The sequence below is a fragment of the Neopelma chrysocephalum genome, unplaced genomic scaffold (assembly GCF_003984885.1).
Source record: "Neopelma chrysocephalum unplaced genomic scaffold, ASM398488v2 Primary Assembly neopelma1_103b, whole genome shotgun sequence".
Classification (NCBI taxonomy): domain Eukaryota; kingdom Metazoa; phylum Chordata; class Aves; order Passeriformes; family Pipridae; genus Neopelma; species Neopelma chrysocephalum.
The window spans coordinates 4248514-4262476 of record NW_020897767.1 but is presented as its reverse complement, the minus strand read 5'-3'; the positions used below and the strand labels follow the sequence as shown (position 1 = coordinate 4262476).

General features: G+C 39.3%; 1 protein-coding gene across 7 annotated transcripts in view; it reads left to right on the top strand.

The window, feature by feature from the left end:
• KYNU (kynureninase) overlaps nucleotides 1-13963 on the top strand; it is a 58900-nt gene that overhangs the window by 11955 nt on the left and 32982 nt on the right. For 6 of the 7 annotated variants that reach the window (XM_027695984.1, XM_027695985.1, XM_027695980.1 and 3 more), the window contains 3 exons: nucleotides 5665-5747; nucleotides 11474-11535; nucleotides 12867-12938. In XM_027695984.1, coding sequence (XP_027551785.1) covers nucleotides 5665-5747; nucleotides 11474-11535; nucleotides 12867-12938 — 217 coding nt within the window. The remainder of the gene's footprint in view (nucleotides 1-5664; nucleotides 5748-11473; nucleotides 11536-12866; nucleotides 12939-13963) is intronic. The other variant, XM_027695981.1, reaches the window with a different exon arrangement.

The window sequence follows — 13963 nt, the reverse complement described above, 5'->3', positions numbered from 1 at the left end:
ATGGGAAAACTGTAGCTGCTCTTTCACTTGCTAATATAAGAATGCTGTGAGTTCATACATATGGTTTACTGTTTCCTATTTATCACTTGTATTCTTATAAGTAAGAAGTTGAGAATGAATGGGAATGACTGTGAACTTCAGGAAGTGTTTGTTCCTGCTGGTTATTCAGTCAGCACAGTGATGCAGTTTCTCCAGTGGTTTGGAAAAATTGCAACCCTGTCCATTTCTGTACTGCTCATCTTACTTTATCAGGGAAACAGCTGAGCTCCTTCAAAAGGTAGAAGTCAGATAGCACTCTTATCTGTTAGAGTGATGCACTGGGAGTGCAAACACATTTCAGCTCCTCCACTGTATCTTTTCACTGGCTCACTTCTACTCTTATGTTTGTCTTTGCTGCAGTGAAGGATGGGTTTTTCCTCAATAACTATAAAAAACCATAAGAAAAAGGTAGGCAGCATGTTCAGATCAAAAGTGCCTTCAGTAACTGTATCCAAGGGGGAAATATGGCTGAACATGATTTTGAACTGTTGGAAGTGAGGGAGCAAAACTAGAAAGACTTTTTGCCAAAAATACAGCTTGGCCCCAAAAACCCTTACCCAGAATAAATCAGAAAGTTTAAAAACAAATAAATAAACCCCTAAAGAATCAAACAAAGCCAACAAAAATAAAAACCAAACTCAAATTAAAATCAACAAAAAACCCCTAGAATAAAATCCTGCTAGTTGCAGATGCACCTAAAGCAACTGAGAAAGTCAGAGTAGAGGTCAAGATAATTTTGAAGAGAGCAATGTATGCTTAAAGAAGCTGGTGGGTAGGATGCTGTGCTGGGGACTGCAAAGGAATAGGTGGTTGGAGGTAGAGAAACGGGTACTTTTATTCCAGTCACCAAGGACAGCTCAGCAAAATCCAGTCTAAGGTGGAAGCTGTTCCCATCTGGATCCTGTTCTATGGCAGGTGTGTTGGCAGTGTGGAATTTAGTGGCTGTGGCTTGGATAAATAAGTGGAGAGAATCTAAGCAATGGCATGCAAATTAGGCACATCCATCAAGTCAGCCATGGTATAGATTCTGGCTTTCTTATAAATTGGTTTATTGCATTTTCTGTTTGTTGTGTCTTGGGACCCATCTCAAATAGCTACGAGTCTATTTAAATAGTTTTCACTGCTTATAGTTAATGGCAAGAGTGAAAGGGAAGATTTACCCAGCAGTGGTGGTCAAGGGCAGGGAAGCTCAGAGCTTTATCTCCTTGTGGTGATGGCAACTCTTTAGAGCAAAGGTGGGGGAGAAAGAGGCTTTTTCATGCTTGTTGTGTTCCCTCTCAATGCTGAGTCCCTTTCATGCACCCCCAAGTTATGTGGTGAGTTATGGCTTTTTTCCCTTAGACTGCCTCCCACACACCTTCTCTGGTTTTTTGTTCTTCCTCTCCATGTTCCTCAGTCTTTTTTTTTTTTAATGCTAATGTATAAACACTACAAATCCAAGCCACTGGCATTCTTGGTATGGACTTAAAAAGAGCCTTTTAGACTTCATCTTTCTGTTATGATTTCAGCTAAATCCAAGACTTATTGAATAAGAGGCAAAAAGGGATGAGGAGTTATTGTGCTTAGCCTAGAGTAGCCAATAACCCAATATTTTGAAATCTAAAAGTCCAAACTTAAAGGGACTTGTTTGGTTAGAGAAAAGCCAAGGGGTGCTTTTCAGCATTTTCCCTTTGCCCTGTCAGAACTGGTTAAGTAACTAAAATATTCTATAGAATCATTATTACACGTGGACATATTCAGTGCAGTGGGAAATGTCTCTCACGTCTGAGTAACTCATTAAAGTGGAACTATTAAAAGAGAAGGGAGCTTGCTGTAGCCAGTTGTTATGCTCTTGTGAAGGGCTGGCAGGGCAACTGGGGAGTGGAGAACCTGCTGTATGGAAGTCTTGAGGATTAGAGTTGTTAAGTTGAGCAAAATTGAGACTGAAAGGAAAAAAATGATTGTTCTCTATGGGTGTATCAATGGGTAACTGTAGGGGGAAAATGGAGCCACTTATGTGAAATAGCATTCTGGCACAGCAAATGTAAACTAGGAATTAATAAATTGAGGCTAGAAATAAAACATGTTTATATACACACACTTCTAAGCACTGAAACAGGCTGGCAACAGGCTTCTGACATGAATATAGTAGATTAACAGCCTCCTAGTCTGTGGAAGGTTTTATAATATAACACCTGCAGTAGCAAAGATTATTTTCAGCTAGTCAAAAGGTATCTTTGGTTCTATGTGGTGAACTAATCCTGCAAGAGGTAACAGCCCTGCAAACGGCAGTGCAGCTTGGAGGGGCTTGGCCATGTCCTGTGTGACAGACCCACCTCTCCTGCCATTCTCAGGAGTCATCCCAGCCCTGTGCCTGTCAGCAGGTTGTTTGTTAGACCTGCCTGTTATAATGCCCTGGGTTTTTAGCTTTACCTTTTATTTACTGATCCATACAGTTCTTTTTCTTTTTGGCTATTTCTTTGCTTGAAACCATGGTCCAACTTCAGAGTCTGTACTGGCTCATTAAATACCTTGCATCACTTTTGGCAAAGAAGCAAGAAAGAAATTTGCACTTGAACAAGATTTGGATGAGCACAGAAGATTCCTGAAGCTGGCAATTAATTTAAATCCCTTTTCTCACTGCCTTTGAAACCCTGGGATCATCTCGGAAAATGTGTTTCCAACTCCCCTAGTGAGCTTTAAATCAACCAGAATAAAACGTGGCATTGTGATTTCCTGCCAAATTGAAAATAAAATGGTAACCAACGAAAAATTAATTTAGGCTATGAGAAACTCTCACAGTAGTTGAAGAAATAGGCTGTTTGTGTGATGCTTTATGAATTGATGCGCAATGTGTTGTATTCATTAATTTGGGCACCTTGATTTAAATCTCTCTTCCAACCAAGGGTGCAGTGGGAAAAAGAAAAGGGATAAAGGCTCTCCACATCTGAGGGGAATGCCAGAAACACAGCACTTGTGTCCTTAAAGATTATTACCCCCAATGCCTACCAGAGCTGAGAGAGGGGTGGCATAATATACAGAGATATAAATTCTCTGAGGCAGAGCATAGAATTTTACAACCTAAGTGTAATAGGATGTATTGTGCCATCAGCAAAGTCTACAGAGTTTCATGTGATTAAAATAAAAAAAGGGTCCAAGAATATGCCTTTAACTACCATTTTAATGACAATAATTTTTATCTCTTGTCATTTATATTGGCCATCAAGAGGGAGGCAAACTGTAAGCTGTGCAGTAATAATAATAATAATATGAATAATAATAAATGCTGCCTCTCCCCTCTTTCAATATAGTTAAATGTCCATGTTTTCCTCTCAAAATAAAATATTCTCATGCCCAAAATCTCATATCTGTTCTCATGATAACTTGGAAATTTATTCTGAAGTTTTGTTAGTCCTGTGTGCTGTTAGAGAGAACTTTCATCAGTAAATTCCCATTAGGAGGACACTAATGGCTATAAAATCAGAGAAAGCTAATGAAAGAGAATCCCATAGGTAGTTAGGACTTATTTTTCCCATCTTATTAAGTTCGTTATCCTCTTTCAAAAATACAGATTCCCCTTGGGCTGGGAGCCACTGAAAATCTTTGGGGGTTTTACTTTAACAGTCTCTATTATCCTAAAGTCCCTTGATCACTATATTACGGTGAAGAATAAGAAGGGAAATTACCAATAAATGTCTTGCTGTTTGTGAAACACATAACACTGTCTTCAGGGAAGGCAGCTGCATTATGGTCTGATAGAAGGGAGGGAATTTTAGCACTAGTCCTGCCCCTTACAGCATTTTCTCCCCTACCCACCCACTGCCTTTATTCCTCATCTATGAAATGTTCTTGTAAATGAGAGCTATTTCACACTGCCCGCTCTCTGCTGTCAAGGTCTCATCAGAGAGCAATTCTAAAATGGAGAAAAGCAGTGAGCTGGTGTACCATGACGTTATCCAAATTGGGGATCAGGGTGCTCCTTGTCATCTGTGGAGGACTGGTCTTGTCAAACCCAGGAATGTTATTTTGTCTCTAAGAGGTGTTCCATTGTACCTGTGCCCTTCTTCATCTGTTGACCTAATCTAGTCCGAAAGTAGATGGTATTTTGCAAGGATGACAGGCTTGAAATGGTTAATACAACTGTGCTTTTTGCAGCAGTTCTATTCTCTAGGATTGTAGGGTTTTTTGGAAATATCCCTAGGAGGTGTGAATTAGACCCAAGTCAATCAGAAAGGGTCTGACTGTAAAACGCCCAGGTAATTTGTGTGGGAGACAGAATTAAATTCTCCCTGAGAAGGGAAAGTATGAGGTGGATAGCGAAAACCAATCTTTTAAATAGCCTTGAGGGTGGGGTAGTGTCTCATGCACCCTCCTTTCTCTTGTCTTAATCTTCCAGCTGTCCTCTCATGATTTTATGTGAACATTGCGGGCCTGTTCTTCTCTAAAAGGTTTTCTTTTTTTTTTTCTTTTTTTCCCCCACATCAAAGCTTTTAGGGCCTTTTTTTCCTCTCTACCCAGCTTCCTACTGGCTTTGTCCCTATTTTGAAACAGCTTTATAGTCAGCCTCATGCAGCCTGGTGTTTCTGACTCCACAAGTACCCCGTGGTGCTCAGCAAATATGAAAATCATCCAGTGTGAGATGGGAGCCCAGAGCAATGTTCCCCTGGATTAGCACCATTATTACTTTCCTCAATCTGCCTCCATTTGCATTTAAATCTCTACTCTACACCCTGCATGTTTAAGAAACTTGGCAACTTTTTATTTATATATGCATGGTAGCTACCTTAGAAGTTTTCTTCTCTGTCATAATTGAAGGAAAAATTAGTTCAGAGCACATAATCCAGGACTGAATGTACATATCTGTCGCTCCAGAACAGTGGGGCACTTGGGTTTAAGGTGACCATGTGATCCACTGTAGACAAGAGCAGTTTGCAATATAAAGTTTTTAAATACCCTTTGTCAACCCAAAAAGCTTTATGACCTCTCGGATCTAGAACAATTTGTCAGGGAGAAGAGAAGCAGCAAAAATTAGCAAGCAGCTCAGCTGGGGCAGGTGCTGCCCTGCATAGACACAAAGTACCTGCTGGTTTATGCAGGAGGGTGAGCTCAGACAGGAGATGCAGGAGGATGGAAATTGTTTCTGACAAGAAATATTTCTGTCTGGGAGCAAGGCAGTATTCAAGTCTATCATCCTCTGCACCATACAATCTTCAGCTAGAAATGCAGGTAGGGTAACTCTGTGGGTGATCTCTGCTCCCTGTGCAGTTGGTGTGAGCCTGGGTTAGCAGGTGCCATCCCACACTGAGATGCCCATTCCCAGCGTGCCTGTTTCCAGAGGCTTCTGGTACCCATGCAGCCACTTCCAGAGGGCTTGTGAAAAAGCTACCATCTTTAGTTCTGGGGAATTTTTAAAGGAACTTTTTGGGTCAAAATAAATAGTTTTCAAGCAACTGAGAACCTGTCAGAAACCAGCAAATGTATTGCATTTGCTACAAGCTTTTATGGCATGCGAAAAGTTATCAGCTTAGGCAAGTCTCCTCCTCCTCTTCCCTCCTCCAAATGTGGTGTCTCCAAATCAGATGTGTTTCTTAGGACTGATCCAAAGGGAACAACTCCCGTTTTCATCATTTCTCTCTTCCTTTTCAGAGGTGTTCATGGCCATTTCAATGGCCAGCGCCCGTGGGCTTTGGCAGATGAGTGCATCCTGGACCTGATGGCTCAGCTGGTTGGTAGGTGTGCCCTGCAAGGGAAAATCTTTCTCCAGAAGTAGTAATAATAATAATAATAATAATAATATAATTTAAAAAATGGTTTCTTTTAGGACTGGAAATCCTGAAACTCTGTAAGCAGAATTGAGTTCCTTTAATTCTTTTGTTTTAAAGTAGTTTTTCTGAGTATGGACTAACACTTTTTTAAGACTGGAGTGATTTAATGGATGAATGTGTGTGATAATATATGAGCATATGCATATCATGAAACTAATTGCAGCAAAGGGTTTCTTATAGCATCATAAACCACTTGGACTAACACGTGAAGCCCTTTTAAAGGGCACTTGGTGTTACAGATTCTCAGTCACTCTCCTAAAAGTAAAATTATGAACTTTCCCCTTTGAAAAATTATTTCTAGCTGACATTTTCTGCTTTTTCTCCTCTTCCCACCACTAAATCCAGCCTCATATTTGAGAGCTGCTTATGTCAATGAAGCAGATAATTGGTGCAGGACCTGTATTGATGAGTTCCCATTACCCTGCTGTACCCCTGGATGGGCCTGCAGTGCTGGAGGACCTTGGCAGTGAGTGCTTCTGGTTATTCTAGAGGTTGAGAAGGAGCTCTGGAGACTTCTCCTGGTGAATTTGCCTGCCATGACAGCAGTTGGCTGAGTCTGAATGCAAATTTCCTCTATCGTGTCTAACTCTGTGTAGTTGAAATAATTTTTCATTGGGATTTCCTTCAGAGTTGTTGTGGTCACAAGGGGAAAGAGAAATTAGCTTGGCAGGGTCTTTTTCTCCCCCACTCTCACAGCTATAGTCAAGGCCAGGTTAGTAGATTTTAGAGAGATTTGGCCCATATTTCAGTTTAGGTGTTGAAGGCAACTGTCAATAGTGACTGTCAGAACTGAATTGTTGGGCATTCATTTGTGCCATCACTAAGGAAAAAATATTACAATTAAGTTGACCTACTCTGTGCTGGATATTGTATCGTAATTTCTCCTTGTAGACAAGTGTTCAATGAGAAAATTATGGTTTTTCTCCTTCAAGAAAAGCAAATGGGGTCGGAACAATTGAAAACAGAGACATTAAAGAATGTTTCATGACAAGTTTATTTATATATTCATAAATAAAATCACTTTCTGAATTCTTTATGAAGTTTCCAAATAGCTAAAATACTGGGTGTTATTACTGGAGCAGAAAAAATGCAATAAATTATTGTTGTAGTTGGTCTATCCATGATGTAAGCACTAAGATAACATAAATATGAGTGTGTTTACACTGGGCATCACTGGGCTATGCAGAAAAATCCCTTTTGTAGAATGAAATAGAAAAACCCAAATGCAGATTGAGGTTCTGATTTTGTAGGTTGCTACTGTTGTACCTGGTATTGCTCAGGAGGTTAAGAAATTACTTTTCTTGCTTTCATTATGTTCAAGGACAAACTCTGCACCTTTATCCATTAAGTATCATAGAACAGAAACATGCGAGGATATAAAGGGATGTAGTGCATTGAAATTTAGGGATTTCTCTAGTATGACCCATTCTCCTTGGCCCCTGGATATTGTTGTTCTGGTAAGATATAACTGGGAAGCTGTAGGCAGGTGGGGAAATGTGACTTGGATTTTGTAATTGGAAACCTTGAATTTCTGGAACTGGAGGGTGGAGAATTTCTCTTATGTCTTGTGAAAATGGGAGAGTAGTCACATTACATACTTTCATGCACCTAAATTAGTAAAGCAACAAGGTAAGACTATTGATGCTCTTCAGATAACCGTGGGAGAGACAGACAAGATCCTCCAAAGGGCAGCTGGAGGCATCTGAATTATCGTCTTTCTCTGCATCACCTTCTGTGAACGTTTTCCACTGCTTTGTTTGCAAAACTTGGACCCCTGTGCGGTCCCAGCAGGGTGTTGGGGCAGGCTGGGCCCCGACCTCCTGCCACTGCTGGTGCCAGGGCCCATTTGGCCTCAGCTTTAGGTTAAGAGTCACTGCAGAAAGCAGAGAGTCAGGCTGTGACCCTTTTTTCCTTCAACCACCTGTCTTGCAGAGGCTGCCAGCTGTGTTTCTATTTTAATATTAATTTAACTAAAAGATGCATTCTAGGTCTAAGGAGAGGAAAATGAGAGCTTTACTTAAATTTCATCTAATTGCTTGTCCATCTCCTTATTTTCCTTTTCTTTTCCAAGCTCCATATGACATTGATGTTTTATTTCACAGTGGCCAAACCACACTGAACTTACTACAATTTTCTTCATTGTAAACAAATATTTTAAAATTTTCTATAAAAATTTTGACTGAGGTCACACTACCACTAACCTACTTTTTGTTTTTAAATTTCTTTCCTGGGAAGTGTTTCATTGTTTTGTTGTTTTCCTCAGAAGTAAATGTAATGTTAACATTATCAGCTTGGATTTTGTTCTCCAGGATTTTTGGGGCTTTGTTTAATTGAACTATAAAATATGTTTTGGGCTTAAATCTGGCCCTCAAATTTATGTTCAGGGTTTTATTTAGATAATATCCTCATAGCTTTTTTAAAGATTTAGGTGAGTGATTCTTGGAATGCAAATGAATTAATATTTCCCGAATAATGGATGCATTGTAATAAATTCTGATATTTAAAATTGCAGGTAATAGTGAAGTGACTGAGGCAATAAATGTAGGAAAAAATGTTAAGGTAAAATGCTCTCTTCCAATGTGGTATTTTGTAGAATCACAGAACAGTTTGAGTTGGAGGGGACCTTAAAGATCATCTAGTTCCAATCCCCCAATTTATGTTTAAGTGCTGTTTTCCTACAAGGTGTAATCTTGATTATGTATGAGTTGAGTGAACTCTGAATTTCCTTTTTTAGTGAATTTAATTTAAGAATAATAACAGAATTTTGCAGTGTTTTCTACTCAGTATTGAATATATTATGGAGGAGGGGGAAGAATTGTCATTTCTCACTCTAAGCAGCAGTAAGAAGTAAAACCATTTGGTTAGATTTATTCAGGAATGGACCAAAGACTGTAAAACACCTTTGCCTGTTTAATGGTTTATAGTGCTCGAACACCTTGCTTATTAAATGCAGTCACATTTTCTTGTTCAATGAAAGTTACAGTAGTAAATACATTGTGAAATGAAGAGTCAAGGTCAATGGAGGCCAAAGCTCTTTTTCTGTGCTCACACCGAGTGGCACAACGCAGTGAAGGCAATCTCTGCTTCTCCTACTAGACTTTATTAAAACATTACAACCTTGGCAGGATCACCTTCTGATGGAACAAGATTAACTGTATGGCTGCTGCTGCACGATGTGCTCGGGCAGGTCTCTGTTGAGGGAAGACTGAATGCTGAGCAGATTTGCAGTGACTTTGAGTGATAAGAATTATTCGAAATAACCAAAATGTTTTCTAAATTGGGGCCCTTAGCCTTTTTCCAATCATTTTACAAAATGCTTTCTACTTACTCCATTGAGGATCAGCCTTCCACAGCAGTCAGAGAGGAGAAGGATGGCAGTGTCTGCCTAACACAATCATAATTGTCTCTGAAGCTGTACTTTGCAAATGCTGCTTCCTTTTATTAAAGAGGAGATTTATCACGCAGAACATACAGGTTTTAGCCTGTCTTGGAGATATGGTATAAAGTTAGGAAATAAGGAAAGCAAACATAATTTTGTCTCCCGTGTGCCGGGTCTTTGAATATTCTAATAGGTTAATTGGATCATAGGAAGGTTGTTTTCCGAAACGCAGTGCAGGTTATAAAGGATAACAGTTTTCCAATGACACGGATGAGGTTTGTTTTGTGGGCATGAAATTCAATAATGGAAAGCTTTTAATAAATATATAATTTACGGAAGACCAAGACTTACATGACAAATGTAGTGTCATATTTAATTTGGGATGGTAGCATGCAGCTAAAAGGGATCTACACGTTAACCATTTGTTTTATAGGGAAGCAGTACAGCAGGCAGAGGATTGCTCGTGCAGAATTTGCTGGGAAAGCCACAGATTTCATGGAAGGAGCAGAGGGAGAAATAAGAACAATACCATTTCCTGATGCTGTCCCTTTTTTCAGCCTCAAGAGTTCCATAGAAATATTAAGACTGCAAATAATACTGTTTTGAGCTGCAATCACTCTGTCTAGCTGTCTTCTATATCTGCAAGAGAACAGCCACAAGGTGACCTCTTCCAGCAGCATGGATCCTGCAGATGCAATGCTATCAGAGGGAAGAAAAGAAAGCAAAGGAGAGGAGTCTAAGTGAGGAAAAGAGCTTATTTTTGCCTATGAAGAACTAGTCCTTTATATATTTCTTTACACAAACTTGATGATGTTTGTAGGGTCTGAAGGAGGGAACTTATTCACGACATCTTTTTTTCCTCATGGCTCATCCCTGGACAGTTCCTCCAGAGTCCCTGACAACTATTGCCAAAGCTTTCTGTCCAAAACTTGGAGATTTCAGCAACACATAGAAAGGCCCTTGAACACCTCAATGAGAATGGTTCTTGGCTGTTCCTGTGCTGACAGAAGCTGAGGCCTGCTTGGGAAGGATTTATTAACACTTCTTAACTGTAGATTTCCGTGTTCTTTGACTGTATTTGCTTGTATCGAGGTCAACCCAGGTTATGCCTTTTTGCTACATTGGCAAAGTGTGAACCTAAACTCTGTGGGATATGGTGAGAGTGTCCCTCTGCTTCTGCTGCCTTTTCCCCTTGTTATTTGGGACCTTGTGCACCCTCAAAAGCAGGGACAGGAGAAACCCAGGACTCACTTCTCCATTTCTGGTGGAGCTCCCCTTACCCTTTTTACCCCAATATCATGTTTTATTTCCCCTTCCTCAATCTCCAGTGTGGCTGCTACCCTCCCTGCCTGCTTACACTTGTCTTCATCCTTCTCTGTCCACTTCTCCCCACCTCTGGTGAACTCCACCTCTGGGTGATGTTTAGAGCAAGGTGCACGAGCCTATGTCCCAGCTGAAGAAAAATCAAAACAGGGATTTGTCTCAAGGGTGAATTACTTCTTTTCAACAACAGACATCAGGTGAACCAGAAAGAAACAGGAATTAATTTTCTCCATATCTCAGTGGCTCCCTGACCAACACACAGTCTCTTGACTCACCTAAAGTTTTTCACCAGGGCTTGATAAGCACTGGAGAATTTTTTACTAAATACTTTGTACTAACAATTAGTTGTTACTCCATTAGTTCTGACTGTTATTAGTCTCCTGGGAGTGATGTAGATATGACTTCTAGTGAAGCTGTGACATTAATAATGGTCTGTTATATTCAATGGGTCAATTTTGCTTGGTTTTTTTTGTCTGCGATGAGATTTAGCTTGACATTACATTAACCACTTACCATAGGTGATTATCTCAATATGTTTTCTCACTTGTGTTATGTATAAACTTCTGACAAAAATAAGCCTTCAAGTCTTGCTTTACGTATAGACTTCTGACCTGATTTGTCTGAGGTATTCATGATAATAAATCCACCAGTGGTTTGCTGGGAAATGGAAATACTTCATTGTTTGTTGTTTTCTGTGGCTGACCTGAAAAAATAAATATTTTCCTGCCAGTGTAGTGTAGTGAGTCAGACAAGAAATCTTTTTACTTCGCTCTGATGACACCTCAAACATTCATTTCCTTTCCAGTCTTTAGAGAGACTTCGACTGAACACATACTTTTGCTTTCTCACCACTGTACTAGATTTTTCTGAAATTTTCAAGAAAACCTCCAAGCAGTATTTTTTATGTTTTATCTTTTTATTATTTCAGGGGCCCAAAGACACGAAGTAGCCTTAATGAATGGGCTGACTGTTAACTTGCACCTCCAGATGGTATGTCTTTATGATGTATATTTGATGTTGTGTTGACAAGTATTTTTCTCCTTTCTTTGTGTATGTAAGCAAAGTGCTTTCTGAGGACCTTACAGAGACAGACCTGGGTGACAGACTAACTTCTTTTAAGCCTTGGGAGTTGTATCTTGAATAATGTATGTGCAAGACCTGGCCTCACTCAATACTAAGCAGAAAACCTGGACAGAGAAATATTTTCAAGGACTTTGTAGGGGAAGTTTGAGCTGTTCTCACATGTGTTGTATGTCAGTCACCAAATGAGACCTTATTATTTAAGGAACATTTACAAGTAATTTTTCAGATTTTAATTTCACACCAAATTTCAAAGTTCAGGAAACAAGAGATCAACTGTGAGCAAGACAAAGCCGTAATTTCAGTCAAACTTTTAAACAAGAGATAGCAGAGTTAAGCTGTTTTATATATACCTAAAATGTGGTAGAGTATTTTGATTTGTGTTACATAGGGGCCATAAATGTTTCTTATTTATGCTCAGGTGCCTCTGTGGCTACAGAAAACCTGTCTCTGGTTCTCTAGTATTTCCAAAGATTTGGTTCAACTGAGTGTAGATGTGAAGCTTTTTTTTGAGTGATTCACACAAAAGGGTTTATCCCTTGAATCTGCTCCTCTTGACCTTTGTTAAGATGGCAGGATGTGGTAAGTTCAAGTCAATTCACTTGGCTACTCCGCCCTGAATTAGGTCAATGAAGTCAGACCTGTCCCAAATTTCTCGAGTACACAGTCCATGCAGAGCTTTGTGTAACCCAAACTTGAGCAGGAGGACTTGTAAGTCTCCTACATGGTGGCCAGCCCAGCTCGCCTTCACATGAGGAACTAAGAAGGAAAGACCATCCTGAAGGTGCTTTGCAGAAGGCAAAGGTCTTTGCAGAAGGCTTAGTCCTTTGGTTAGAGTTGTTTCAGAGTGAGGGATGATTCAGTGAATAATATTTTAGTGCAGAAATGAAAATCCAGTTCTTTTTCACTGTTTGCTATCAGCTGCTGCTTTTGCTTCCTGGATGGAGCTGGTGAAATCCCAGCTTCCCTGGCTGTAGTCAAAGTTTTGCTGTTGATTCCTGTTAAATGTAAGTTTTCACTGATGGGTTTTTGTGGCCTTTGCTATGGATATATGAAATACAGTATTATAACACTTTCCTACTTTGATAAATGTTATATGGACAAAGAAATATTTGTAATTTCTGGGGGATTCTCTGTAGTTTACATGAAAGTAAAGCAGTCTTTATTAAGTCATATGCTGACAGTATCTCTCTCATCTCTGCTTAGATACATTTCAACATAATTTTTTTCTTCCTTAACAGCTATCTTTCTTTAAGCCTACTCCAAGACGCTATAAAATTCTTCTAGAAGCAAGAGCTTTTCCCTCTGACCATGTAAGAAATTAATAATTCACCATATTTGTATTATTAATCATATTTTTCCAAAGAATATCAGTAGTATGATTTGAATATTTATTAGCTCATCTTGTCCAAGTAACATTACAATAAAAAAATCTGTCAGAAGCCTTTGAGCTCAGCATATTTTACAGATCGTAGCTTTATTCCTTTTGTTCAAATAAAAAGTGCTACAAGAGGAAAAGATTGAATGGGTGCATTGATTTATTAGTCTTTTTAAAGACATTGAGCAAACTACTGGCCTAAATCAACTAAAGTTGTAAATGTTTTATTAATTCTTGTTGCTGTTTTACTTTATGAAACCAAATCAATACAAACTCACAACATTAACACTTATATATCCCCAGACAGAGATGGAAATGTTTGTTCTTAGCACTTCAGATTACTAGTTCAAACATCATTTGTCTGCTATAAAATAGGAGACAATAGCCCGTGCATGAGAGCTTGCAGCAAATTAATCTTTGGGTTTGTGGCCCACTGCTACTTTATCATCAACACCATCAACTCATGGAAATTGATAACAAATTTGATCTCTAAGGTGTGATAAAAATGGCTTGAGCAACTAATGGGTTTATTTGTAGCAAACATGGTGGCACAGATGTATAAACCTCAAATTGCTTCTATTCTAAGTAATGTTTATATTAATCCCACATTTGTTCCAGGCAAACTTGTGTGCTTGGACTCCATCTTCCTAAATTTCTACAGCAGTTCAGTAATAACCTCTGCAACTGCCACTGCTTCAGCTCCTGTTGTGAAATTTTAAACTACTTCATACTGTTATTTGATGATTGTTATTTGTTCACCAGAATCGTTATTTATTGATAAAATTGGCAGATAGGATTTTCAAAATATTATGAGAGTTTAAAGCTCTTATTTCTTGCCAGCTGTGCAGCAAATAGAAGAGGTGAGAATAGCACAGGACCACATGTATGTGCTGGCCAAACCTTATTTGTGTTGGCAGCAGGGCATTGTGACAGCCTGGGATTGAGTGTGTGTGACCAAGA